Consider the following 23,075-nt stretch of genomic DNA (forward strand, 5'->3'; position numbering starts at 1 on the left):
TGCAAAGGCATGTCGGATACCCACATAAGGCTTTGTTCATATCAAATTCCCTATGCCACCTTCAGCGATGACCGCATATTGCCAGCCATGGGGCTTGGAACCCGAAACATCTATTGGGCTCAAAGAAGTGATCGGAAAGAACAACGGTAGTGCTGTTGGATTTATAGAAGTGACGTTTGCTTTACCCTTGAGCACGTCTCTAGACTTTTCAGGTCAGGTCTTTTCTCTTTCTTCCTTCTCGGAGTGTGGCTCTACTATTGACAGTGTATGTACCAGTCATGGGTAATGTGCATATGCAGGTCACTTCCAGCTCCATCCACAAGAGATGGAACTATGGCTAGACATGGCGAAGAAGGTATTCTAGCGCAGAAGTACCACCCTCAGGCACGTTTAGGGTACTCCCGCATGTACAAATTTCTTAACTTCTTTGAACCATTGCCTCTAGCTTTCATGACCTGCCACCATACCATTCTTTCACTCAGATTGATTTTTGCTAAAACTTGTTACATCCTCACATGAACCACTAAAAATACCTTAAACCACATCTTCCCAGAGAAACTAAGAAAAAGTTACAGAAATAGAACCTTCATTCGACAAAAAGAAAAGCAGAAGAGAAAATACCATGATAGAGACAGAGACAGAGAGGCCCAGAACTTCTCTCCCCCCATGATTGTATTTCCCTACTCCAGGACCCCTTGTACTTGTCCCAGGCACACACACACACACACACACACACACACACACACATTCCACTTATCATTATTTGTACGTGTAGTTTATGCAGTGCAGCCTCATCACCCCGCGTACCATCCCCGAACCCTCACACACACCCCATGCAACATCACCTTCGAATCCCATCCCCCCAAAAAAAACATGTCAAAAGTACCTCTTTCTCCAGGAAATAGCCCAGTAAAAACCCCGGAAGAGAAGAAATATTAAACGCAGATCGGGTTTCCAAGCGTTTGGTCCCGGAAGCCTAGATACAAACCGGAAAGAACGGGCCGGGGAAGTGTACTAGCAATCAGAGACATCGATAAGCTCGATCTCCCACGATCATAGAAAGAGAGGAATTTTTCCTTCAAAAAAAAAAAAAAATTTAATAAAGAATAAATATTGAATAATGTAGAAAGAGATCTTAATATTCTATTATAATATGCAATATCAATTTACTATTCTCTTTCATTATTTCGCCTCTTGGGTATTAATAGGTAGATTAATTCAGGGGAATAAATAAAAATGAACGGAGAGGTGCCAAAACTAACCCTAATTGAACCACGGCATTGCACTACACACCCTCATATCCTAACAACGGTGTTACATGGTGAAAAACATCCCAACCAGATTTAATCTCCCAAGTGATTCCCTTTGTGAGCACAACTGGGGTCAAGGGACGTTGGTGTGCTACCAGGAAAAGGAACAAACTACTACCATGTGTGGCGCTAATTTTCCATCCCGAGTTGTGGTGGCATCTATAGGACACACTGTACTACAGTACATCAGTCCTTCCTTGCATCCGCTGCAAGTGATGAGAGATTTGATGAAAACCTGTCCTGGGCCCGTGCCTATGATCGGTTTCCATGAGTGCTGGGACTCTCGAGGTTGTTTGGGACAGAATCATATAACTGTCTATAAGGTTCACTCCGAAGGGAAAGGGTAAGAGAAAGAGGGTAACATATAGACACAACTATCCACGCAACAATAGAGGTGGCAAAGTATACAATTAGACTCGTTGATTCAGCTTCTTTGCTTCTTTATGGGGCGAAGGATGTCCTACTGCAGGATCTCATGTGATACACTTCAAGTTGGGCGTTTCGTTTCCGTGTAGATCTCCATGGCTGACTATTCGACGCATTCATAAATGAAGCCATGATAGGAAGGGATCCGTGAGAAGCCCGGGACTAGGGGCTATCAGAATGACTACGCTTTCCTGCATCTTCCAGGTTCACATCGGTCTCATGGTGGCTCTCATAGAGGTCCAAGACTCGGTCAACGCCGAACACTGCGACAATCAGAATAGAAAAAACAACGGAAGCTAGTCGAAGATGAACGGCACACCTGTCAAAATAGCAAATGTGAATGCGTATAGTATCGTGGGAGATGTCATGAAATCGTACGCAAGCGCAAATTTCCCGACGAAAGACACTAGGCTTGCCAAGATCACCCCGAGGATGATGCGGGTCGTTACTCCAATACTAGTGCAGAAGTTGTGGCGACGAGCCAATATTGCGAAGGCGGCAAAAAGAAACATCACCAGTGATGCAACGACGAAAAAATAGATGTAGACAAACCCGAGTAGCTCCATGTACATTCTCAGCAACTGCGAGCTAGTCAACTGCCCTATGTTTGTCTCCTCCGAAGGTATGATTCCCATACTAGAAAACAGAGCGGCAGTAACATTACCCACAAGGTCATTGAGGCGATCATTCGTGACGAAGAAACCAATCACCTTCTCTCCCGGGCACAAGGGGTGATTGGGCAAATCTTTTAAGATGGCGTCGATGGCCATCTTTTCTTTTATTGCGCCGCGGCTGTAATTAATCTCCATGTCCTCAATGGTATTCCGAAGAAGACCAATGGCTATTCCGGGTCTGGGCCGTGGTTCCTCACAAGCAAACATGATAGTTTCCTGGAGGTACGTGAGCTTCAAGGTAATGTCTAGGGTCAAAGCAAGGATCTGCGATCCTTCAAGAAGGAGAACTAGGGCCACATGAAAGGGAAAATGGAGCTGGGCCCATAGCTGCTGGGAATATTTGCCAAGTATGCCCCTAGGTGAGAGATCGTAATACGCTTGCCACAGAAAGTACTACTCCTGAGGCGTTAGCAACCCCGAAAGGGACGATAGATCGAATCTCTGAGACCCCATACCACATTAGTAGTGACTCCTAGAATGTGAACAAACGACCACTTTGTCCAGCCCCCCGGCCGCACGGTCCTATTCACAATTCTGGTGACTGATATGACCCCTTCGCCAATAATGATTAGCGTAAGGAGACCCATTCTTACGTTCAAGTGGGTATCTTGGAGTCCAATTCCGGGTGTCACACAAGACACTCCCATTATAACCCACATCTCTAGTCCGAACAAAGCAAACCAAACGGTCCATATATAGGAACGGATCCCGTCCTGCATCCCGAAGATATAAAACATCTATGCAACAGGTCAGACTGTGCATGTGGCTTCAATAGTAGTCACGATTCGTCTGTGCGGTAGGCATACCCCTAGATAGATTAAGCTTGAGACAAACAGCGTCGCGGCGATGATGGAGACCCCTTTGGCAGCAGGCTTCATTTGTTTACGAAGGAAGACGACGTTGTTGACTGTATATTGTAGAGCTAGTAAAATTCGGCTCCCGCCGAGAAAGAGGCTCAGTGATTGAAAGGCCCAAACATTCTCGTCTCTAACACGGGTGGTAAACCGCGTGCCTGCAGATGCAAAACCGACCATAGCTGCTAGCTGTATAGCCTTGCAGGTTCGTTCGAAAACCGAGTCCCTGGCGAATCTGATATCGAATAGAGTAACCTGAAGCCAGGTGAACCAAATCACCCCAAGAAAGCCTATGTATGCCCCTAAGGCTTCTACATTGTGAATTTCATGCGTAGCAGTAAAGGTAGAGAGATTCGCCACGAAAAACAAGTCAAAGAACAGTTCAATCGGAGTAGCATCGAAATGCCTGTGGAGGCGCGTTCCATGGTTCCCATCAATAGGGGTTTCAATGAACGGTATGGATTCTCGCCGGCTGCAGTTTGTCATGAGCCAGGCATACATATCAGTAAGCTCCTAAACCTGACTCACTGTGCAGTCCCATCAGTATGCGAAGTCCTACATAGCGGCTGAAAATAGAAGAAAGGCATTCGCATCATCGCCAGGTGGATTTAGATGAAAAAGTTAAGAGCTAGTCGATTGGTAGGTGAAATCTAAGTGTTGGGTATCATAAATATGTTTTAAGCCAAACTGGGTGTCATTTCAGGCAATCTTTTCGATACGCCGGAAAGAACGACGGATGATGTCAAACCTTTCCTAAGATGCTGGTAAGCGATCCAGAAAGGTAGGTGCGTGTATGCCTGAGCGGATGTATCACGACTCGTCCTCGGAGTTTCCTGTTGATACTGCCATGGAATTGCCGATACTCTCTAATCCTCGCTCGGCGGCTGTATCCTCGTCCGAGCCAGGAGTGCGCCCAGCTTCCTGTTTGAGTTTCTCGTAGTTATCCCCAGCTTCTTTGATTAAAGCCTGAATCTCTACTTCTCGCACAGCTATATCGGCTTTTTCCTTTCTTAGTTCTTCCATTCTATCGATCATCTGGGTTTTCGACTTTTCCATGACGGCCAAGGTTGTGCGTAGACGGTCAAGACAGGTTGATAGGCGTGGAAGGGAGGTCATTTTGGGAGGAGTCTTTGGTCGATCTGTATAGTCCTTGCCGCCGTGGCCCATGGCAGCCCTTGTTTGGGCGGCTTCGTAAGCCGCTTTTTCCTCTAAATCCGAGTCGTCTTCGTCCGAGATACCTTCGGCATCTTCAATAAGCTCTCGCATTTCTTCACGCTGCTTTTTGACCCTCTCGCGCTCAGCTTTTCTCCCCAAACTTATGTGGCCATCCTCCACAAACTCGTCGAAGCCCTCTGCGAAATCCTCATCGTCCCGAATCAACCGAGTGTCCCTTAGATCCTCTTTTTCATTTCTTGAGTCCCATTCTTCATCCTCCATAGTATCATCCAACGAGATAAAGTCCTTCTCTGTTGAGATGCCATGCTGCTGTTCTTTGGCCAAGCGCGCTCTTCTTTCTTTTTTCTCTCTAATTTCCGCTTCGCTAGGAATGGCGGCCGGCGCTGTGACTTTCATAACTTCGCCGAACTTTGCTGCAACATCGATAGTCTTCTCTTTATCGTCATCGGTGGCATTCTTTGGCGTTGAAGGCGTTGAATTCCGAAGCTCCTTCAAATATTCATTGCTGTAGCTTGGCCGATCTTGTTCTGGGCCAACCCTGAGTGGAAGCTGACCACCTGATCCCGATGGCGTGAGCGACCTCTGCAAAGCACTATTTTCCAGTGCTCGCCTCCCAAGTCCTTGCCGTTTCGGTATTACCACTTCACTTTCCTGTTCGCCATCTTCGGCCATTGAAGTTTCTCCGGGGCCAAACGATAGGCGCGTTTTGGATTTTTGCTTCGTTTTAGAGGGAACAGGGCGCTTAACAACCGGCCCGATATCTACTGTTTGTTAGTTACTTATTCTAGTGAAGTGTTTTTTGGTTCATGTTGCGCAGGAACTACTCACCTTGTTCGCCGTCATCCTCTTCATCGTCTCCGCCAATCTTACGGGGCTTTCTGCGGTTTGCAAACTTGGAACTCATTATTTAAGAATATTTTATCAGCCGCCTTTTGATCTTCCTGGAAGATATATTGCTTATCGCAGGGAGGTATGCGTTATTTTCAACAAGTTGCGTCAACCTGAGCTCTGCGCATCTTTGGAAGCTTCCGGGAAGAACATTTCTCCGGCACAGCTTTAATCCCACTGCTTGTGTCTCAAAGTTCCGCCGCGCGACTGACCTCGACATTACGGCGGGATATTCACCAGAACTAATTAGCCAAGATGCCTCAAGCTCAGCCCGAGTTGAAGAAGGTATACCTTGCGACTCACATTCCCTTGTTGTTTTGGACAAAAAAGGAGCTGACGGAGTTGTTTGACTAGTACATGGAAAAGCGGGTATTTTGCCAACTGAACGGCAACCGCAAAGTCATTGGTATCCTGAGAGGTTATGATGTACGTTGAGGCCATCCGGATTCTCCTATTGTTGCGAACCCTTTCCTATCCGACCCTGAAAGCGAGAGCGTTGATATCGGTGGCTAGTGGAGTCACATGGAGCGGGATCTGACGGTTATATGATACAGGTTTTCATGAACATCGTGCTCGACGAGGCTTTCGAAGAGAAGCAGGGCGGAGAGAAGGTCGCAATTGGCATGGTGGTATGTTGAGATACTCATTACGGCGGGAGTTCGTAACTAATCATCCTGTGCAGGTCATTCGCGGTAACTCAGTCGTCATGCTCGAGGTTAGTATATCTGCTGCTGCATACTCGCCCGTCTTGAATATGGCTAACAAGCAATCACTATGCAGGCTCTGGAACGTATAAGCGACAAATAAAGGGAACGCTGGATATCACCTTCATCGTGGGATTAATTTAATGCAGTACGGAGTTTACGGGTCGGTTGCTCTCTTTGGAACGATCGAAGGCACTTCGATTTCATCTCAAGCATGTTTACGATCAAATTGCAGTTTCAATATTTGAGGGATCAAATTCAGGGGTTCCCTTGGTATACCTTATCGAGAGACATAATCTTTGACGACACAGCCTGATGATTGCTATGCAAGACATCATTCATAACATGGCTCGAGAATACCGCATCAAATGGGCATGAAACCGGCAAACCAGACGCGCATTTGAGAAAGAAAACCGGAACAGGGGAATAGAAGGAGAAATCTTAGAAAATAAAATCGAGAAACGATATTCATTCCACCCTCGCGCCATAAGCCTCCTTTACCAGCCTCCCTCCAAAATAGAGGAATAAGGAAAAAACAATAGTATAAGGTACATGAATGAAGAATGATAAAAAAAGAAACACATTAATTTATTTTGGCTTCTGGCCAAATTTTAATTTTAGTTTGAACCCTCCACCCCCAGGAGTAGATGGGGTGGTTGGAGTGGCGGGTGTCCTGGATGGCGCTTGAGGTACGGGGGAGGATCGATTCGGGATGTGCAGCTTGGTAATCGGCTGCGGACGTGGACTTGGGTTTGCTGACGGGGTACTTGGGCCAAGCTTTGACTGCTTAAATGTGATGCGAGGAGCAGGGGGTGGCATACCCGGTTCTTCTCGTTTGCGCTTCGCAGGATTTGCGTCTTTTGATGAAAGTGAGGTGCGGAATTTGCTCGAGCGAGTGAAATGCAGACGTCCCTAGAAGATACATTAGCGCTGTTGTAAGACGATCCGGACATGATGCAGTAAAACTCACCTTCCCGAGATGCTTCACTTGCCAATACCGCGGATATTTCAATGCAACCTTCACGCTAGTGGTCGGGTCATACAAGATGCGGCAGAGATCAGTAAACTCGGAAAGTTCCAGAATCCCAATGCACGGAGAGTTGCACGCAGCCCATAATGATTCTTTGAGGAGCTGGTCGCCTTTGAGTTCACCTTTAAGTGCCTCTATAGCTCCAGGTACTGTCTGTCTTCGCGCAAGGTCTGCCTGGCGGACCTCGGTGGAAGACTCTTGTTCAATGATTAAGCCATCACCGGAAGCCGCGGTCTTATTGCTTGATTCGCGACCAAAAGCCACAGGAGCAAGCGCTTTGCCAAACAGGTAATGAAGCCGCCGTCGAAGCCAAGAAGAAGAGTCGCTTGACATGGTAAAAATGAACCATCTTAAAAGTTCAGGGCTCTGGAAAATATCTGTCTCCACGAGACATTCAAACGCCTCCAAGCGAAGGAGGTCATAAGTGCCGGCCCGGGTATAAGGCAGAAACTGCATTATGTCCAACTCCGTTATTTTGGCTTGCATGAGCTGTATCTGACAGCGTAGCGTAGTACGAGAATAGATGTTCTGGTACGAGCTGGACCATTCATCCATTCTTCGATATCTATCAATCTCGGCAATGGCGTCTTTCTCCAATTTCTCTTCGGCCTGAGACTCAAGTACCCCCTCCATGTCGAAATCGTCCAGATCATGGGAGCGAGACTCAACCTTGCCTAGCATCGCGTGACAAAGGGACCGCATAAGTGTCGCGACATAATAGTTATCCGAATACTATACATGATATGAGCTCAGAACTAGGGCCAAGATGATGTGCTTTAACCCACCTCGTTGTTGGAATTATCATTAAACCGCAGCTTGTCATAAAGAAAACGCTTCACGCGCATCGGTGTTTTCCCATTGTTGTCTCTTACTTTCGAGATCGCTTCTGGGATAACCAATTGAAGCACATAAGCAGCCCTATCGGAGAAGTCATTTGAGCGGGTCATGGGCGATCCTGGAAGACAGAATAATTCCTGGAAAGCTCGTTCCAGGTGGAATAGCCCCAGCCAATTGATGTCTTCTTTGGCATGCTTAACCAAGGCCTTTGCTGCAGCTACACGGATTCCGTAAAAGTACCTTCGGTCCATTAGGGTTCGGACAAAAATCGTGGAAATCAACGGATGTTCTCTTTGGGCTGCCATATATTGTAGAGACTGGTATGTTGTCAGCATAAAGCTCTCAAGGGAGACGACCATTCAACTGACCTCCAATTGGGCTATCACATCTCGATCTTGTTGGAGCTGCGAAAGGTACATATAACCTGGCATCACCAAGGAAAGCTTGCAAACCCACTCGAAATCTGCATCCATACGAATCCATTCGTAAGACTCTTGGCCCATTCGCTCCTCATCTTCCTTACTCCAATCAGCCAGCTTCCACTCTTGAATTTCTTCCTCACTCTGGAGTACATCACCCAAACAATAAAGCAGGACATCTTCTTGTGCTTCTGCATTAGGATCACCCCCCGAAGCAGCAGCGGCCCGTTCTTTCTGCCTTTTGTTCCGCTTCAAACGCTTGTATTTTGTGTTATAAGGGATATCGAATTTAGTGACGCCTTCTTTAATCTCGACAATATGTTCATAAGGTGTACCATCAGCTTCGTGGATTCTAATCGTCATGGAGCCCGTAAAAACCGGCTGAACAACCCCGGCATAGATACCCCGAATTTCCTCCTTAACGTCACGCATGAAGGAATTCTTGTCCAGGTCACGTGTGCTTGGCTGTTCTGATTGCACTTGTTTTATCATCATTTCTACTACGAGCTTCTTTTTGTTGAACCTCTGTGTAGCCTGAAAGCGAGGACACCCAGCACCAAAGACCCATTGTTGGAAGAATGAGTCCAGTTTCGCGTGGCCCAGTCGTTCACAGGTCTTCTGGAAAAGCATGGTGGATACCGCCCCGTTCGGGATATCGCCCATTCGAGCATTGAGGAAAAGCCGAGAAATGATGCGGGACATTGTGGCCTTTCCACTAGCTTTTGTAAGCCTTCGGTCGAGGATGAAAAGCACAAGAGGGGCCTTAAGTGCTATGAAATCAATCTCAGACGAGTCAAGCTGGAGTATATTTCCCATGTCAAATATTGAAGGACGCTCATAGTCCAAGTCGCATACTCTATCAGACATCTGTTTTAGTCGAAAGCGATATTCATTATTTCCGCAGAGTTTCCTCATGAACGTATCTGTGATAAACCACGCGACGCCTACTGTGACCCAAGTGTCAGTTGGCGCCTTTGGAACGATGTTAACACCGATCCACTGAGATGCAAGGCCATAAACGAGAGCACGTGTCCCGTCGTACATCGGATCGATGATATCTTCCGGAAACAAGAGATGACTGCTGCATATTGACAAGCACGCTGTCGACAAAGTATCCTCGGGCGCGTCATCTACGAAGCACATTTTGTAACTTGAGAATGGATACGACCCATATGATAGGGAAAAGAAGTCGATCGCCTTCGCCATTGGAAAGCAAGTGTTCCTGAGTTCATCGCCTCGCCCGGGAAGGCAAAAAGCATGCAGAGGGATGGCATTCTGGCCAAGCTGCTCATCTTGGTCGCTTTCCCGGAAATGTGCAAGGTTGACATATTCAAATGGGCCAACAGCAAATCCAACTTGCTGGGCAGAGAGCGGCGAGGTACATGCAAAGGATACTGTCTTTTTGCTGGTGTCTTTCGGATCAATAATCTCATCCGTCATATCTCCAGAACAAACCACCAGTAGGTCCAAGGCTTCATCATCTGGAGATATGTATCGACCAAGATTTGACGTCGGTTTAGGGCGTCCAGAAGCGTTGGAGCCAGCTGGATCGCGGATTTTGCGGTCAAACACATCCCCCAACGAACAGGGGCATTTGATAGACAGCTCCCAGGTGCAACGTGAGGAAGGGTCATCAACGCAAGGGAAAAGAGGGCAGCCGGCCCCATATCCAAGCGAGTTTGTTGTAAAGGCATGCGGGTAACGTCTGTCCCCATTCTCGACTCCCACGAGCTGTAACCCATCCTTTATATTGTCAATAGTAAATTCGATGTTGACCGTCAGCGCTGTAAACCGAGGAAGTGTGGTATCTGGCGCTTTGGAGCTCAAAGGGCCTTCAGAATCGTCGGCAGCACCAGTTGCACGGAGAGCCATTTGATCTTGGGCCTCAACTGAGAAAGGGTCAAGTTCTTCAATCCTAACGCTTTTTGGGACCGACACAAGCAGGTCGGGCTCCGGCGGGGACTTAAGCAAGCCATCTATTTTCGAGGTAAGTCGTTGATGATAATGAGGACCGTACAGTTGCAGCGACTCGTAGGGGTCCGCATATTTCATCGACGGTATCTTTCCGCAGACATTCAAGCGCCTAATCTCGCCCTGTCGGAAATTTAATCGAATAACACGGAGCTCCTTGTAATGTGGATGGATCGTGATTTCAGTTTTCCCCTTGAGGCTCTTATTTGCAAAGTCTAGCTCCAGCTCAACCTTCTGGTGCGCAACCGTATAGCCCAGTCCCTGCCAGGCAGGGCCGGCAGGAGCATCAACGACGCCAGGCATTGCGCAGAGTACTCAGTCGTGCACTGCGCCGCGAGCGCTTCCCTGATCCTCTACCGTCATGTCCAAGCTCAAGGAGCAACTCTATAACCTCTGGATAGCGCTTTCAGTCGATACTGAGATGAAGAGCAATATGAATCGTTGATGCGAAGAGGATCGTGTGCGGTAGTTGAAGCTTCAGCAGCGGGGAACAACAGCCTGGAGTGATTGATAAATGAGAGTTATTCAAAAGACAGCTGAAGAAAAAGAAGTTTATTCAGAAGTCATGGCACCTAGAAATAGAAAGGAACCTTTCTATTACGAAACAGCAATGAGCACGAAACGCAAGAAGAAAAAGCCACAGAGCTCTTCATCAACCTCCAACTTTCACTCTGTTTCTCATGTCGCGTTGTTGCGTCGAAAGCTGCGGAGCTCACAGACCAGCCCGCCCAGCACGTGATAAATTGTGATCCGCGGATGGAACGTCCGCCGATCCTCTTGGGTCCCTTTTCGTTCCACTCTTTTTTCCTCAGGGGATTTTTAGGATCATCTTCCCTTCGCTTGTCTTCTGCGGATTGTACTTGTACGTGTTTGTCATACAGCACCGCAGCTTTTGGTTCAGTTTCTCATTCATCAATTATCGTTGTATTTCCTACTTCATAGCGCGATGAACTAAACCCAATCGTACGATACAATTTGTTGAAGTGCTGATATACCATTCCATTGGCGGGATTTTAAAAGGAAAATGAACGCAATTTTTGAGAGGATCCAAGGTTCGTTCCTTGGTTCTATGTTTGGCATGGTCTTCTTTGGGCTGATTACTTATGTTGTACTTAGCGATCCAAGACTCGCTTTCCGATGAAGCTTTGGCGCCGCTCAAAAGCTACAAGTACCAGAGTGTGGATAAGTCCTTTATCTCTAGATATGTCTTAAAACACTACGTACGATATCCTTTACCTTGTACGATACTCGCTGCGCGACTCCCGTCTAACAATGGCCTTTGCACTTTAGTGGAATGCGTTCGTCGAACTTTTACCAATGTGGATAGCTCCGAACATGGTAACCCTCTTGGGTTTTATGTTCATTGTCGGAAATGTGATGCTCATAGAGGTGTTGATGCCTGATCTTATAGGGCCTGTAAGCAAACCACTGGCCTACAGACCAATTCCTCGCCCAGCACTAAGCCTTGCCAACTATAGGGTCCCTCTTGGTTATATTACAGTTTTGCTTTCGGCATGTGGATGTAAGCATTAAGATTCGATATCATTGGACTGGTCTTATCTCACATACCGAAGGTACTCCACGCTGGATAATGTTGACGGCAAACAAGCTCGGAGAACGGGAACGTCTAGCGGGTTGGGGGAGCTGTTTGAGTGAGTGAACACTTTCGGAATGACATGAGTAGTTGCTAACATATAACAGTCACGGAATCGACTCCTTGAATTGCACGCTTGCTAGCCTACTAGAGACTGCCGCGTTGGGCTTTGGCTCCACGAATCTAGGCGCCTGGACAGCCCTGGTTCCATGCCTCGCAATGTATTTCTCCACCTGGGAGACCTATCATACACATACTCTCTACCTCGGCTACTTCAATGGCCCTACTGAGGGTCTTCTGATCGCAATTGGCTTGATGGTGGCATCGGGCTGGTATGGGCCTGAGATATGGTCTCGGCCGATAGTCGAGTTCTTGAATATCCCCCAGGTCTTTGGGAACAACTCCGTGAAGGACCTTTGGATTCCCCTCCTTCTCTCATCGTTCTTCTTGGGTCATTTGCCTGGTTGTGTTTACAATGTCATTTCTTCGAGGAGAAAACAGAATCTCCCCATATCCCCTATCTTCAAGGAGTGGGTGCCGATGATCGTCTTCACTGGATGCAATATGGCTTGGCTTTTCTCTCCTTATTCGAGAATATTGGCTGATAACCGCTTGGTGTTGTACTGTTGGACAATCTCATTTGTCTTTGGACGGATGACTACAAAGATCATTCTTGCGCATCTTCTGAGACAACCATTCCCCCATTGGACCATCTTGCAAACCCCTCTGGTTGGCGGTGCCATTTTAGTGAACTTGCCTTGGATTGGTCTTCCCGGGATGAGCGCATGGGTAGAGCTCCTGTACCTGCGACTTTATCTCCTCTTTGCCTTTGTCATCTATATGTACTGGGCATTCTTGGTCATCAACCGGATCACAACCTTCTTGGGTATCAATTGTTTGACGATTCGGCGCGACAAGTCGACAGCCCGAGAGCAGGCTTACCGTGACATTGGTGAGAGAAATTTCGAGGATGCCAATACTGGTGGTGACACTAACGCGGGGCGCTATAAAAGTCATTGAATAGTTTCTTTAACACAACCTGGTTACGTTGCCCATGGCTGACCAGACAGCTGTTTCTCTGAAGTTCGTTCTGATCAGCACGCTCTCAGGCATTTTCTTCCGACGGTCAATCGTGACAAGAATTTCCCGACTCGGCCTATGGATTGAGGCGGGATCCGAGGTGTTCTCGAGAGACCTACGTCTCGCAACATCAAGAGCCAATGTCCAGGCTACTGTGGCCTGGCTTGGTCTAGCTTGTCTTCTCAACTATATATACTTTCTGTAATTACGTTTCTAATGGCCTCTATGGATACGCCACTGGCGCAACTTATGAACTTACGACTTCTGTGGATGGCTCACGCAAGAGTGATTATGAAGGCAGGTTATGGATGCAAAGCTGCTACTGGTATATAGTTAGATAGTGTAATATTAATGTCCATAGACTTGTGGCTTGTATACAAATTGTCCCATGACCATAAGACGTGTAGGGTTAATGGAGTCGCTTGCGACCTATTAAGCGTTAGTTTCAATAAAGCCGAGCTATACTTGTCATTCCTTATAAAGCTTAAAATGAAAGCCCATTCAACAGCGGGTCGCGTAACTCAGTCGGTTAGAGTGCTGAGCTAATAACTCAGAAGTCGAGAGTTCGAGCCTCTCCGTGACCAGCCTTTCTTTTTGTCTTTTTGTTTGTCCCCTTCCTTCCCCCACTTCCCCTCAGCTCGGCCTCCTTCCCTTCCCTTCTTTTTTTTTTTCTTTCCTCTCTAATTATAAGAAAAATGAAAAGTTTTTAAATTAGTCTATTTCAGGAAGTCAAAATAGAAATTGATCAAGTTGTTGAACTAAGTAGTGTGGGCGAGCTTCCACTCCATATCCTACAAGTACGTAGTCGATATCAACTTTGGTTTCGGGGCTGGTATGCTATCTCCACTTCACATTCGATGTCCCTTGCTGGCGGCCTTCTGTAGCTTCTCCGATAGGCCAGATATGCGCAGACGGTAGCTACGGGTAGTAGTATGATGTCTACTAGTAATTACCATCAGCATTACTAGCTGATGACCATTAGTGAGTGTTACAGTGCCATCTGTGATCACCGCCCGGTCTTCCTCGGTGATCTGGCCGGTAAATCCGGTGATCTGAGAAGTTCTCCGGCTTAGCAGAGAAATTACCGGCTCTCATTTGTCTAACTAGTATACTTCTACTACTTCTACTACTACTAGTACTACTACTTGTAGGAGTGAAAGCACCCGACATGTTCCCTTATTCACGATCATCCTCATCCCTGTGTTACTGACAAGACACCTTCGCATAGCGTGTCACTAACTGTACCTCCTGTTTGTTCTCTATCGAACACATTGCTCTATCTGGCATTTTTACTTCTTACGCGTCTAGCCAACAGTACTTACAAAGAACGCTCGTGTTCACCCGCGGAGAGCATGTACAGATCTACAGATACTTCTGCACCTGGCGTGAAACCCGCAGACGGCAGGGAGTCTGCAGTCATCCAAGTTCAAGATGCAGATGAGCTGCGTTTGGCCCAAATGGGTATGCTTCCTTTCCCAATCACGGCACCTTTAGAGGTATGTATGCTCACTATTTACCAGGTCACAAACAGGAACTAAAGCGCCATTTCTCTGTTTGGAGCTTAATTGGACTGGCCGCTAACTGTACCATTTCCTGGACTGGTAAGCTGGCTATCTGTAGGTGCAGTAGCTCAATCGTTGCTGATAACATGGCCTGGTAGGGCTCGGACTTGGATTGATCACGTCCATCAACGCTGGTGGGCCCGGTGCTCGTATAGACTACTCCTAAATAAAGCAAAATTAGGGTTATACCACTGACCAAGCCTAGTTATCTACGGATTCATCCTCGTTTTTATCCTCCAGTGTTTTTTGGGCACGTCGTTGGCTGAATTCGTCTCGGCTTACCCAGTCGAAGGTGGAATGTACCACTGGATCGCAGCGATTGCCCCAAAGCGCTATAACAGTCTCTTGAGCTTTCTGACGGGATGTTCTACGGTCTTTGGCTGTGAGACGACAATACTACCATTATTTATAGCTAGAGATTGCGCTAACCACCTTATAGGGATCTTCACGGCGGCATCAACAAATCTGGTATATGCCTCAAACTTCATGGCTTTAGTAGCGTTGTATCACGATGACATCAAGCTCCAACCCTGGATGACCTTTGTTGCATACCAGGTCTTGAACGTGTTGACATCTGCAGTGGTTATGTTTGGAAATCGTTTCATTCCGAGCATCAATAAGTTTGCCTGTAAGTTGTACTAGGGAAGCAATGATAAGGGGCTTGCTAATTGGAAGAGACAGTGGTGTACCTCCAGCTAGCATGGTTTGTAATCACGGTCACAGTGGCCGCGACAGCGCCAACCCACAATGATAGCAAATTTGTTTTTCGGACCTGGATGAACAAGACGGGCTGGGACAGCAATGTTATCTGTTTCATCACGGGCCTGGTAAATCCGCTGTTTTCCCTCGGTGGGTTAGATGGCATAACAGTATGCATTAGTCCCTAGTTCCTGACGCATTTCTAACGTGGTACCAGCATATCACAGAGGAGATGCCAAACGTAAGTGCGCATCTGTATCGCAACAGAAGCCAGTATAGCTAATATTTTGCTCAGCCTGGGCGTAATGCACCTTTAGCCCTAGGTATGGTTCGAGGATCGCCAGTCCTGCTCGTCACAGGGAGCTGACCCAATTCACCGCAACAGCATGCACCCTCATAATTGCCTTTGTTACTGGACTTTCTTACCTTCTGAGCTTAATGTTCTCGGTGCAAGACTGGTCGAGCCTAGCAGACAGCCCAACGGGCCTCCCACTTGCGGCGATCTTCGGTCAAGCAACACAGAGCCGTGGAGGCGCTTTCGCGCTGACATTCCTTCTATGGATTGCTATTGGGCCTTGCATGATTGGCTCACAGCTCAGTATGGCTCCCTTTAAACTCGAACATATATAATGTATACCATTCCTAATTATATGAGTCCCCAGGCACCGGGAGAATGCTTTGGGCTTTTGCTCGTGACGATGGCCTTCCATTCTCCAAGGTGTAAGCAGAGCAACAACTGTATTGTGTTAGTTAAGATACTGACTATCCCAGCTGGGCCCGAGTCAGCCCTCGATTCGGTGTGCCCCTGAACGCACAAATATGTGTGGCAGTGATTGTAAGCCTTCTGGGCTGTATCTATCTGGGATCTAGCACTGCCTTCAACTCTATGCTTAGCTCTGCAACGTACACTATTATTGCTCCCCTTCTCTATCTTTCCCCGCCACTTGAAGATTAAAATACGGACTAACATATATCTTAGGACTATCAACAATCTCGCATACCTCGTGCCCATTTTCACTAATGTCGTACTGAACCGCAGCACGATGCATCGCGGCCCATTTCGCCTACCGCATCTTGCAGGCATGACCGTTAACATTGTTACTGTCATTTGGCTGGTTTTTGCCATTGTCTTCTTCAGTTTTCCATTTTATATGCCCGTGACGGGTACGTCGGTTTTTACTTCACTTTCTTTCTTCTCCTGTCCCTTATATACGACATCGCATCTCATGTGAGTTACGTTTGAAATGAGGAACACTAACACATCTACAGGATCAAACATGAACTACACGTGCGTCTGCGTTGGTGGGTTCATCATTATCGAGCTCATGTGGTGGCTGATCGCTGGCAAACGGTACTCGAAGACTGTGCAGAAGATAAGGGAGGAAGAGAATAATGTGATGGTTAGGGTGGACAGCAAGAACTTGTGATGAAGACAATACCCGTGCTAGTTCTTTTTCAGGTGGTTTTTCTTCTTCGGCCTTGGAGTTCGCTGCGGATTGTGTTTCTCCTCTTCTCTCTCCTCTCTTCTTGTCTCTTGATGAGCTTATGGAACTGTGATGATAATGACGGTGGAATCGTGCTTACAAAGACTGCCCACAGTATTGGTCGAGAAATAGAATGAAATTAATGAAACAAAAGCGGTTTTGCTTTATGTGCATGCAATAATCGAAGATGTGTTTGTATAGGTGGTGGAGCATGACATCTAGCCATGCTAAAGTACAAGTATTATTGTTTCCCCAGGGCTCCATTCACTGCGGGCAAATATAGATAGATAGGCGTAACATCATGATTCTGTTAGTGTATAAAAGTAGTACAGACGTGCAATTAGCACATGCGTCCAAATAGAAAGTCTTTCACGACCGGCGAACTCGAAAATTCTGGATTAAGAAGGACACAGCTGGTGAACGCGACGTGTCAGTCTGCATCAATGCGATATGAGCATGCAATGAACTTACTTCAAGAAGTATTCCAGCCCGACCCGCCGGGATTCGAGGAATGCTGGGCGAAATTTGACTAGTACACTCGTGTTAGCGAAGCCGAAGTATGCAGTGGCAAACGTGTATGTATGGTGGGGCATACAGAGAACACTCTTCGGTGGTAGAGCTGGTAGGGCGTTCTTCGCGTGCGGGAATGAAGATACCAGCTTTTGTCTTAAGTCATCGAATTCAGAGTACCTGGATCATGAGACATTAGCGGCAGATCTTGATGACGTTTGGATCCCCGGGCTCATACCTCATGCGAACACTGATGGGACCACCCTACAATCGCCGTTAGAACCAGAATATCCTTACGAAAGCCACGAATATGCGGCCGACTAGAAGGCAATGCGCACCTCGAGGGTTTGTATGGTACAACTCCACACCACATATGCGCCTATACCGGATTTCCCCTGGACGACAACATGATCATCTACAGATACGCTCCTAGCCCATAGTCCGCGGCTCGTCTCGGAATCTGGATCCTCCGTATGGTCTTCAAGAGTAATTGCAGGCTGTTCGAGAGAGATTTGAGAGGCACGGGATGCATTCCGATGGTGACTCCAGTACGGCGGAACTATGCCGGAGACCGGTCGATCTTTGGGGCCCCCATTGTGGGCGTGCGGAAAGACGGTGCCATTGCCGACGCTGACGCCGTTGGAAAGGGAGGTTGTCACGAGCGCATCAGTTTCTGAGACCTTGGAGGATGCCGTTGAGGGATGGAGAGGAGGGGATGGCAGCGGTTGCGGGCGAGGCACCAGGCTCGTCTCCTCATTCGCTCGCTCCATCCATTTAGATATCTAGCAGGACGAACAATGAGTGTAAAATAACCGTAGCAGCACGTTCTAAATATAAGTCGGGAATGCAACCTCACGACCAGTGGCGGAGGCAAAATCAAGCAAGGATGCCGCCTGATAACAACTAACGTGGTTCTACTACAACCCGAATCTGACTAGCGAAGTTTGCTGGCGCCGCAGAGGCCTGTGTGTTTCGGTCGGAGTTTTGGAGACTGCGGGGGAATTCAAAAGACGATGTGGTTCACAAAGTCGGTGGCTGATAAGATATGAGGGTTGATACCCTTTTTTTTGTTTTTCTTTTCTTTTCTTTTCTTTTCCCTTGCGTAATGCTTTGTTAAAGTGTACTCAAAAATGGGCCCATCGACGGAGGGAGTTCAACTAGACTAGAATTCATCCGTTAAGTTCAATTCAAGTTCCCATTGAGTTATCGGCTCGGAAATCACGAGACCGAGCCGAATCCCCACTTTTTTTTGTTTGAAACTCAAGTCATGTGGCTATCCTGCCAAAAGGGGTATTTAGCTTCAGACGTCCTATCGTAGGAACCACTAAGGAGGTGTCACTCTGTAGGTCCCTCGTAGGAGTACCTATGTACATTCTTATGGTCTGTATATATGTGGGTCATTAATACCAAATATTGTCAATAGATATGCAGCAGTGCATTCTTTTGCATGTTTGTTAAGAAAAACATTTCTTTCAAAAATCTCTTGTGATCCTCATGAGATCCATAGCTAATATATCTTCGCTCTTCGTCGCATCACTTTATCCTTTTCCAACCGTCTCTGCTGCCCGTACGGAGTACTTCGTACACTAGCCAAAGGGACTAGACCCTGAGAGGTAGTGACAGAATGAACTACTGTATTCTATTATCCCTAAAGCCACACTAAAGCAAAGCCAAGCATCGAATGGCCCAATCACTTCGTTTGAACCTCGGGTAATCACTGAGACATTTCAACCCCCAATCCAAGGAAAGCCCTCGCCAGAGTCCAGTGTCCAGACAACAACTCAGTATCTGCAACGTCGTTAAATGGCTCCGGCGCTTTCCAGGCCGTTCCAGCAACATGTGCGTGATTCTTTCCGGTATCGCGGAGAGGTCAAAGTTCAAGACAAGTCTGCGAATGATGATGGACTTCCAAAGATAGCCACCTATCAACGAGGGTGGGATCAGTCATTATCATGCGCAGAGGTTGAACAGTTATGCAACCAGGGTGTGTCTGCATTACTGCCATTCTAGAAACATTACCTATGAAGTCCTCCCTGCCCAGCACCCTACTTCGTAGCACTAGTAGGCTAGTGCGGACCCTAGTACCGTACCGTATAGTATATACGGCACCGTCGGAGAGCTGCCCCGGATCGACAAGTGATAGATGTTTTTTTTCTTCCCAAAATGAAAAAGTTGCCAGACAAAAGGGAAAGGTTTATAATTATTCATGATTTTTTTTTTTTTTTCTTTTGAATAGTGGTAATTCTCTGAGATCCTTTTAATTTTCCGCAGGTGCCCATTCACGTAATAATTATACCGCCTGTCACCCTTGAAGACGTTCAAAACCCTGGATCCAACATGGGATGGCAGATGAGCTAAATTATGTACCAGGAGGCACATAAGGAGCTCTCCAAGTGGCCAGACAAAGCCTTGAAGACTGATAGCGCCACCACCCCAACCTCGTTTCGGATGGCGGGAAACTTACTAGTAAAGTAGGACGTGGAGCACTGGGTTGTCGTACATACTATACTGTACAGGCTGTCGTACATATATGGGGCCATTGAATCATTCACCATTCTTTCCTTTCTTTTTCTTCCCCTCTCCATTTTCTGCTTTCACCTGTCTTCCATCTGCTCTGTGCTTGGACTGCTTTGCCAATCTCATACCCAATTTGAACATCTTCATCTGGAGACAATCTATCCATCACTGAAAGATCGCTATTCTTGTCTTCTTCTCCCGCTACTTGGTAAGTCCTGTTCAAATGATGCTGCCCATTATACAACTAGAAGCTAACCATTTGATTAATAATAGCTTTTCTAGTCATTCGTTAAGCTTCATTATCTTACAAACGCATCACGATGGTTCTGCTTAGTTCCTTGGCCGTCGTTGCCACTGTAGCAAGTCTCGCTACAAGCCAGACCACTAGTACTATCGACCCAAGTACCGTTTCAGATGCGACGCGAAGTGCGTTTCCCTGGACTGGTAACATTTGAAGAAGCTCTTCTGACTTTCAGTCGTTATAGAGCAATGGTGCCAATCGCAAACCTCGGCTTGTCCTCTCATCTGTCTGCAACTGCCAGGGGCCTCGGGCAGCCCCACCGAAAACAAATGCGACTTCGTAAGTTATAGGTATAATCCATTGCGACCTAAAAGACGTTCTAACGTGCCTCCTCTGGCTGTGAAACAGAAAACCCTTGTATACTCGTGTATCTGCAGCAACCATCAGTCTCCCAACGCATCTGAATACTCCCAGACAATCCCCTACTTTGTTTGCACTGAGAAAAACAACCAATGCGTTAAAGACTGCGACGGTGAACAACAGTGCCAGTCTGACTGCCGCTCCAAGAACCCATGTGGCGCTCAGGAACCCAAGCGTGTCAACACTACCACTTCTGCAACTACCAAGACCGCTCAAGCGACCACTTCGTTGCCTCCTTTCACTGGCGTCCCGGACAAGAATGGGGTCGCCTCCAGGCCATCGGCGGATTTGAACCAAATCTACGGTCTGGCCGTTGTGATGGCCGGATTCTTTGCCGGCTTTGCGACCTTGCTGTGAGAATGGCCTTGACTTAATGACGGCGCACGTTGGATGGACAATTGAACATTTCTGGGAGTGATGGGTCAGCAGCCAAAAGCAGCATGACTAAATCCCTTGGCATCATTAATATCGTTCATCTCCAGCCAGAGCCTGCGTTGCCTCTGCATGATTGTTCAGCATGCATAACGTTCTTCTTTTTATCATTTTTGTTACGAGCGTTTTGTGTATGTATGTGTTGATGATATTTCTCACTAATAACCATAATCATGACCTATATTTCTAAAACCTGGGAGAAATGATTGGAAAGAGTTGACTGACTACACTACTGATAATCCGCGGACCATCTCTTTTTACCTAGGTTCAAGCATAAGGCACACTGGCATTATCATGCTAGTGGTTTCTTAGTAGAATCAAATGGTACGAACTTCTAGGTCAGGCAAGGATAGAAGATGAATTATCACCAAAATTCACCAAGCACGAGGTAATGTTAGGTGTATTCACTTGACCTGAACCGACGAGCCGTCAATATCGGTTGTCTGGCCTAACACATCACCTAGGTACTACTAGGTAGTAGTAAGAGTCCCGTGCCGTCCTGTTTGGTCGTTACGTTCATACTTTCCTCACTTCATCATCTATTTTGTCTACTGCTTCTCTGCACACCAACACGTTTCTGATTGCAATCTTTTCTCTTCTTTGATCTCTCACTTACTTTTACCTCTCTGGCCACTGTAGCTTTCCCCCTACTTCACGACTACGCTACCTTGTGTTCAGAGCCATCCTGCTTGGACTCAACATCATGGTGCGCGACAATAATATGGTAAGCTCCTTGGGTGCAAGACACATTATATAATTGGAGGACATCCCATACTCAGAAAGCAGACACAGGAATGGCGGCGCTGCCATGTTTGCTGGGAGCGTGGACATATCTCGATGGATTGTCCAGTCCGTCAAGGTCTACTCCATCTGGTATGTAAAGGAAAACGTACGCTAGATGTTGTGAGACAAGTTCCTCACGTTTCATAGGCGAATATGGCTGCTGAGCTGAACGATCGGATACGCCGACCTGTGCCGATTCGAGTGTATCGAGTGAATACCCATCGTCGTCATCACCGCCCTCCTCGCCGCAGACATGGCAGAGAGCAGAACAGTGAAAGGAACCATACAGTATGTGCTTGCTCAAGGCACCAACTTCAAAAGCACCAACTACTGTTGACTCTTTACTGCTAATAGGGACGACACGAACAACCCCCTCGCCCAGCACATGTTAACTCGGAGCTCAACCACGAAGATCGTGGCCCTTATCATCGCGATGTCCATAACAGTCGTCCTGCTCGCCCACCGGCAGATAATAAGGAGAACATTCGCCCTGTTCCTCCCGCTAACCCAGCTCACTTGCAAACAAGCGTGGCCTATGACAGGTAGACCTTGATATGTATTCTGAAACAAGCATGTCGCTAACAGAAGCTGCAGACATGATCTCAATATGAGGGTCGATTCTTCCATTACTGCCCCGGGGTGAGACCTTCAGCATGATGTCTTATAAATAAGCTGACACTACATGATTAGATCATCTGCACTTGCCACTGACACTAAAATGGAGTCAGAGTCAGGTAATCCGATCGAACATTCAGATAACCCTACCTCTGATTATCTTCAGACGAGCGGGTGAGTAGCCTCCGGTTCTCTCGCCATCCCATTCAAGGTACTAATAAAACAGAGCTGTGGACGTCCAAACCACATGCAGGTAAGGTGCTATACCTGGTTTGGACTGATTGGTTCTGACACGCCATGACCAGTGATACCCTTGCTACTTCAAGTGAGAGCGGGTACGAAACCTAAGCCAGCTGCCATAACTGTTATACTAATACAAATACCCAAAGCACTCGTGAGAATCTTCCAAGCTTGTCATTCAACGTCTCCGGTGATATTGTGATGACTGGGGAGTCACAAGCTGTGGTGGACGATTATTGCAGTGAGCTGTTTACGATCGTATGAACGTGGCTTCGTCAGACAAGTCTGGCTTTGGGAAAATACATTGACACCCAATGTTATGAATCGGCATCTTCGCGGTGATAGTACTCGGACTCTCGAATAAAGGAATGTGCGTCTTTCTTTCTTTCTGACTAGATTGGTTATTGACTGAAACACCCAGCTTTTGAAATGTTGCGGATCTACTTGGTCGTTATCCAAAAGCACACGCAACATGCGCAGCTATCAAGATCAACCAAACACGAAATTCTGAAAAAACGGGTACTAGCAAGGGTTTACTGTTTTAGGAAGTAGGATAATTATCGGTCACGTGCCCTAGTCTGGTTTTCCAGTACTGATAAAGCAGGATGT

At 47.1% G+C, this 23,075-nt stretch overlaps 9 protein-coding genes and 1 non-coding gene across 10 annotated transcripts; 6 read left to right on the forward strand and 4 right to left on the reverse strand.

The window, feature by feature from the left end:
• Positions 1-1,777: 1,777 nt before the first annotated feature.
• BDV27DRAFT_99227 (uncharacterized protein) lies at positions 1,778-3,919 on the reverse strand. Its single transcript, XM_032078157.1, has 4 exons — positions 3,217-3,919; positions 2,866-3,147; positions 2,056-2,803; positions 1,778-1,999 (listed from the first exon to the last, which is right to left on the reverse strand). The coding sequence occupies exons 1-4, from the start codon at positions 3,763-3,765 to the stop codon at positions 1,899-1,901; spliced, it is 1,680 nt and encodes a 559-aa protein (XP_031928950.1). The 5' UTR covers positions 3,766-3,919; the 3' UTR covers positions 1,778-1,898.
• BDV27DRAFT_99226 (uncharacterized protein) lies at positions 3,920-5,576 on the reverse strand. The gene is made up of 2 exons (XM_032078156.1): positions 5,269-5,576; positions 3,920-5,201 (listed from the first exon to the last, which is right to left on the reverse strand). The coding sequence occupies exons 1-2, from the start codon at positions 5,342-5,344 to the stop codon at positions 4,075-4,077; spliced, it is 1,203 nt and encodes a 400-aa protein (XP_031928951.1). The 5' UTR covers positions 5,345-5,576; the 3' UTR covers positions 3,920-4,074.
• A 7-nt stretch (positions 5,577-5,583) lies between these two features.
• On the forward strand, positions 5,584-6,135 carry BDV27DRAFT_156527 (putative small nuclear ribonucleoprotein SmG; the record flags this gene model as incomplete). The annotated part of the gene is made up of 5 exons (XM_032072350.1): positions 5,584-5,613; positions 5,683-5,754; positions 5,883-5,957; positions 6,011-6,043; positions 6,109-6,135. The coding sequence occupies 5 exons, from the start codon at positions 5,584-5,586 to the stop codon at positions 6,133-6,135; spliced, it is 237 nt and encodes a 78-aa protein (XP_031928952.1).
• Positions 6,109-10,697, reverse strand: BDV27DRAFT_99224 (transcription initiation factor TFIID subunit TAF2). Its single transcript, XM_032078155.1, has 4 exons — positions 8,268-10,697; positions 7,848-8,216; positions 7,003-7,794; positions 6,109-6,944 (listed from the first exon to the last, which is right to left on the reverse strand). The coding sequence occupies exons 1-4, from the start codon at positions 10,590-10,592 to the stop codon at positions 6,621-6,623; spliced, it is 3,810 nt and encodes a 1,269-aa protein (XP_031928953.1). The 5' UTR covers positions 10,593-10,697; the 3' UTR covers positions 6,109-6,620.
• A 404-nt stretch (positions 10,698-11,101) lies between these two features.
• BDV27DRAFT_126174 (sn-1,2-diacylglycerol cholinephosphotransferase) lies at positions 11,102-13,340 on the forward strand. The gene is made up of 6 exons (XM_032066492.1): positions 11,102-11,341; positions 11,406-11,509; positions 11,580-11,705; positions 11,768-11,811; positions 11,864-11,941; positions 11,991-13,340. Exons 1-6 carry the CDS (start codon positions 11,314-11,316, stop codon positions 12,901-12,903), a joined length of 1,293 nt encoding a protein of 430 aa, XP_031928954.1. The 5' UTR covers positions 11,102-11,313; the 3' UTR covers positions 12,904-13,340.
• Positions 13,341-13,473: 133 nt separating this feature from the next.
• Positions 13,474-13,547, forward strand: BDV27DRAFT_t84. Its single transcript has one exon. It is a non-coding gene; the product is annotated as a tRNA-Ile (tRNA).
• Positions 13,548-14,315: 768 nt separating this feature from the next.
• Positions 14,316-17,121, forward strand: BDV27DRAFT_171372 (putative choline transporter Hnm1; the record flags this gene model as incomplete). Its single annotated transcript, XM_032075583.1, has 12 exons — positions 14,316-14,424; positions 14,484-14,564; positions 14,731-14,907; positions 14,965-15,153; positions 15,207-15,394; positions 15,442-15,465; positions 15,520-15,547; positions 15,610-15,822; positions 15,887-15,944; positions 15,996-16,127; positions 16,204-16,388; positions 16,494-17,121. 12 exons carry the CDS (start codon positions 14,316-14,318, stop codon positions 16,649-16,651), a joined length of 1,542 nt encoding a protein of 513 aa, XP_031928955.1. The 3' UTR covers positions 16,652-17,121.
• BDV27DRAFT_156531 (PX domain-containing protein) lies at positions 17,049-17,988 on the reverse strand (the record flags this gene model as incomplete). The annotated part of the gene is made up of 5 exons (XM_032072351.1): positions 17,049-17,121; positions 17,180-17,237; positions 17,304-17,398; positions 17,457-17,482; positions 17,557-17,988. The coding sequence occupies 5 exons, from the start codon at positions 17,986-17,988 to the stop codon at positions 17,049-17,051; spliced, it is 684 nt and encodes a 227-aa protein (XP_031928956.1).
• A 1,443-nt stretch (positions 17,989-19,431) lies between these two features.
• BDV27DRAFT_126183 (uncharacterized protein) lies at positions 19,432-21,166 on the forward strand. Its single transcript, XM_032066493.1, has 4 exons — positions 19,432-19,943; positions 20,009-20,161; positions 20,221-20,315; positions 20,385-21,166. Exons 2-4 carry the CDS (start codon positions 20,056-20,058, stop codon positions 20,751-20,753), a joined length of 570 nt encoding a protein of 189 aa, XP_031928957.1. The 5' UTR covers positions 19,432-19,943; positions 20,009-20,055; the 3' UTR covers positions 20,754-21,166.
• Positions 21,167-21,399: 233 nt separating this feature from the next.
• Positions 21,400-22,982, forward strand: BDV27DRAFT_126184 (uncharacterized protein). The gene is made up of 5 exons (XM_032066494.1): positions 21,400-21,552; positions 21,615-21,899; positions 21,966-22,153; positions 22,206-22,250; positions 22,302-22,982. Exons 2-5 carry the CDS (start codon positions 21,765-21,767, stop codon positions 22,402-22,404), a joined length of 471 nt encoding a protein of 156 aa, XP_031928958.1. The 5' UTR covers positions 21,400-21,552; positions 21,615-21,764; the 3' UTR covers positions 22,405-22,982.
• The last annotated feature ends 93 nt before the right edge of the window (positions 22,983-23,075 follow it).

The sequence above is a fragment of the Aspergillus caelatus genome, assembly GCF_009193585.1.
Source record: "Aspergillus caelatus strain CBS 763.97 unplaced genomic scaffold BDV27scaffold_61, whole genome shotgun sequence".
NCBI lineage: Eukaryota > Fungi > Ascomycota > Eurotiomycetes > Eurotiales > Aspergillaceae > Aspergillus > Aspergillus caelatus.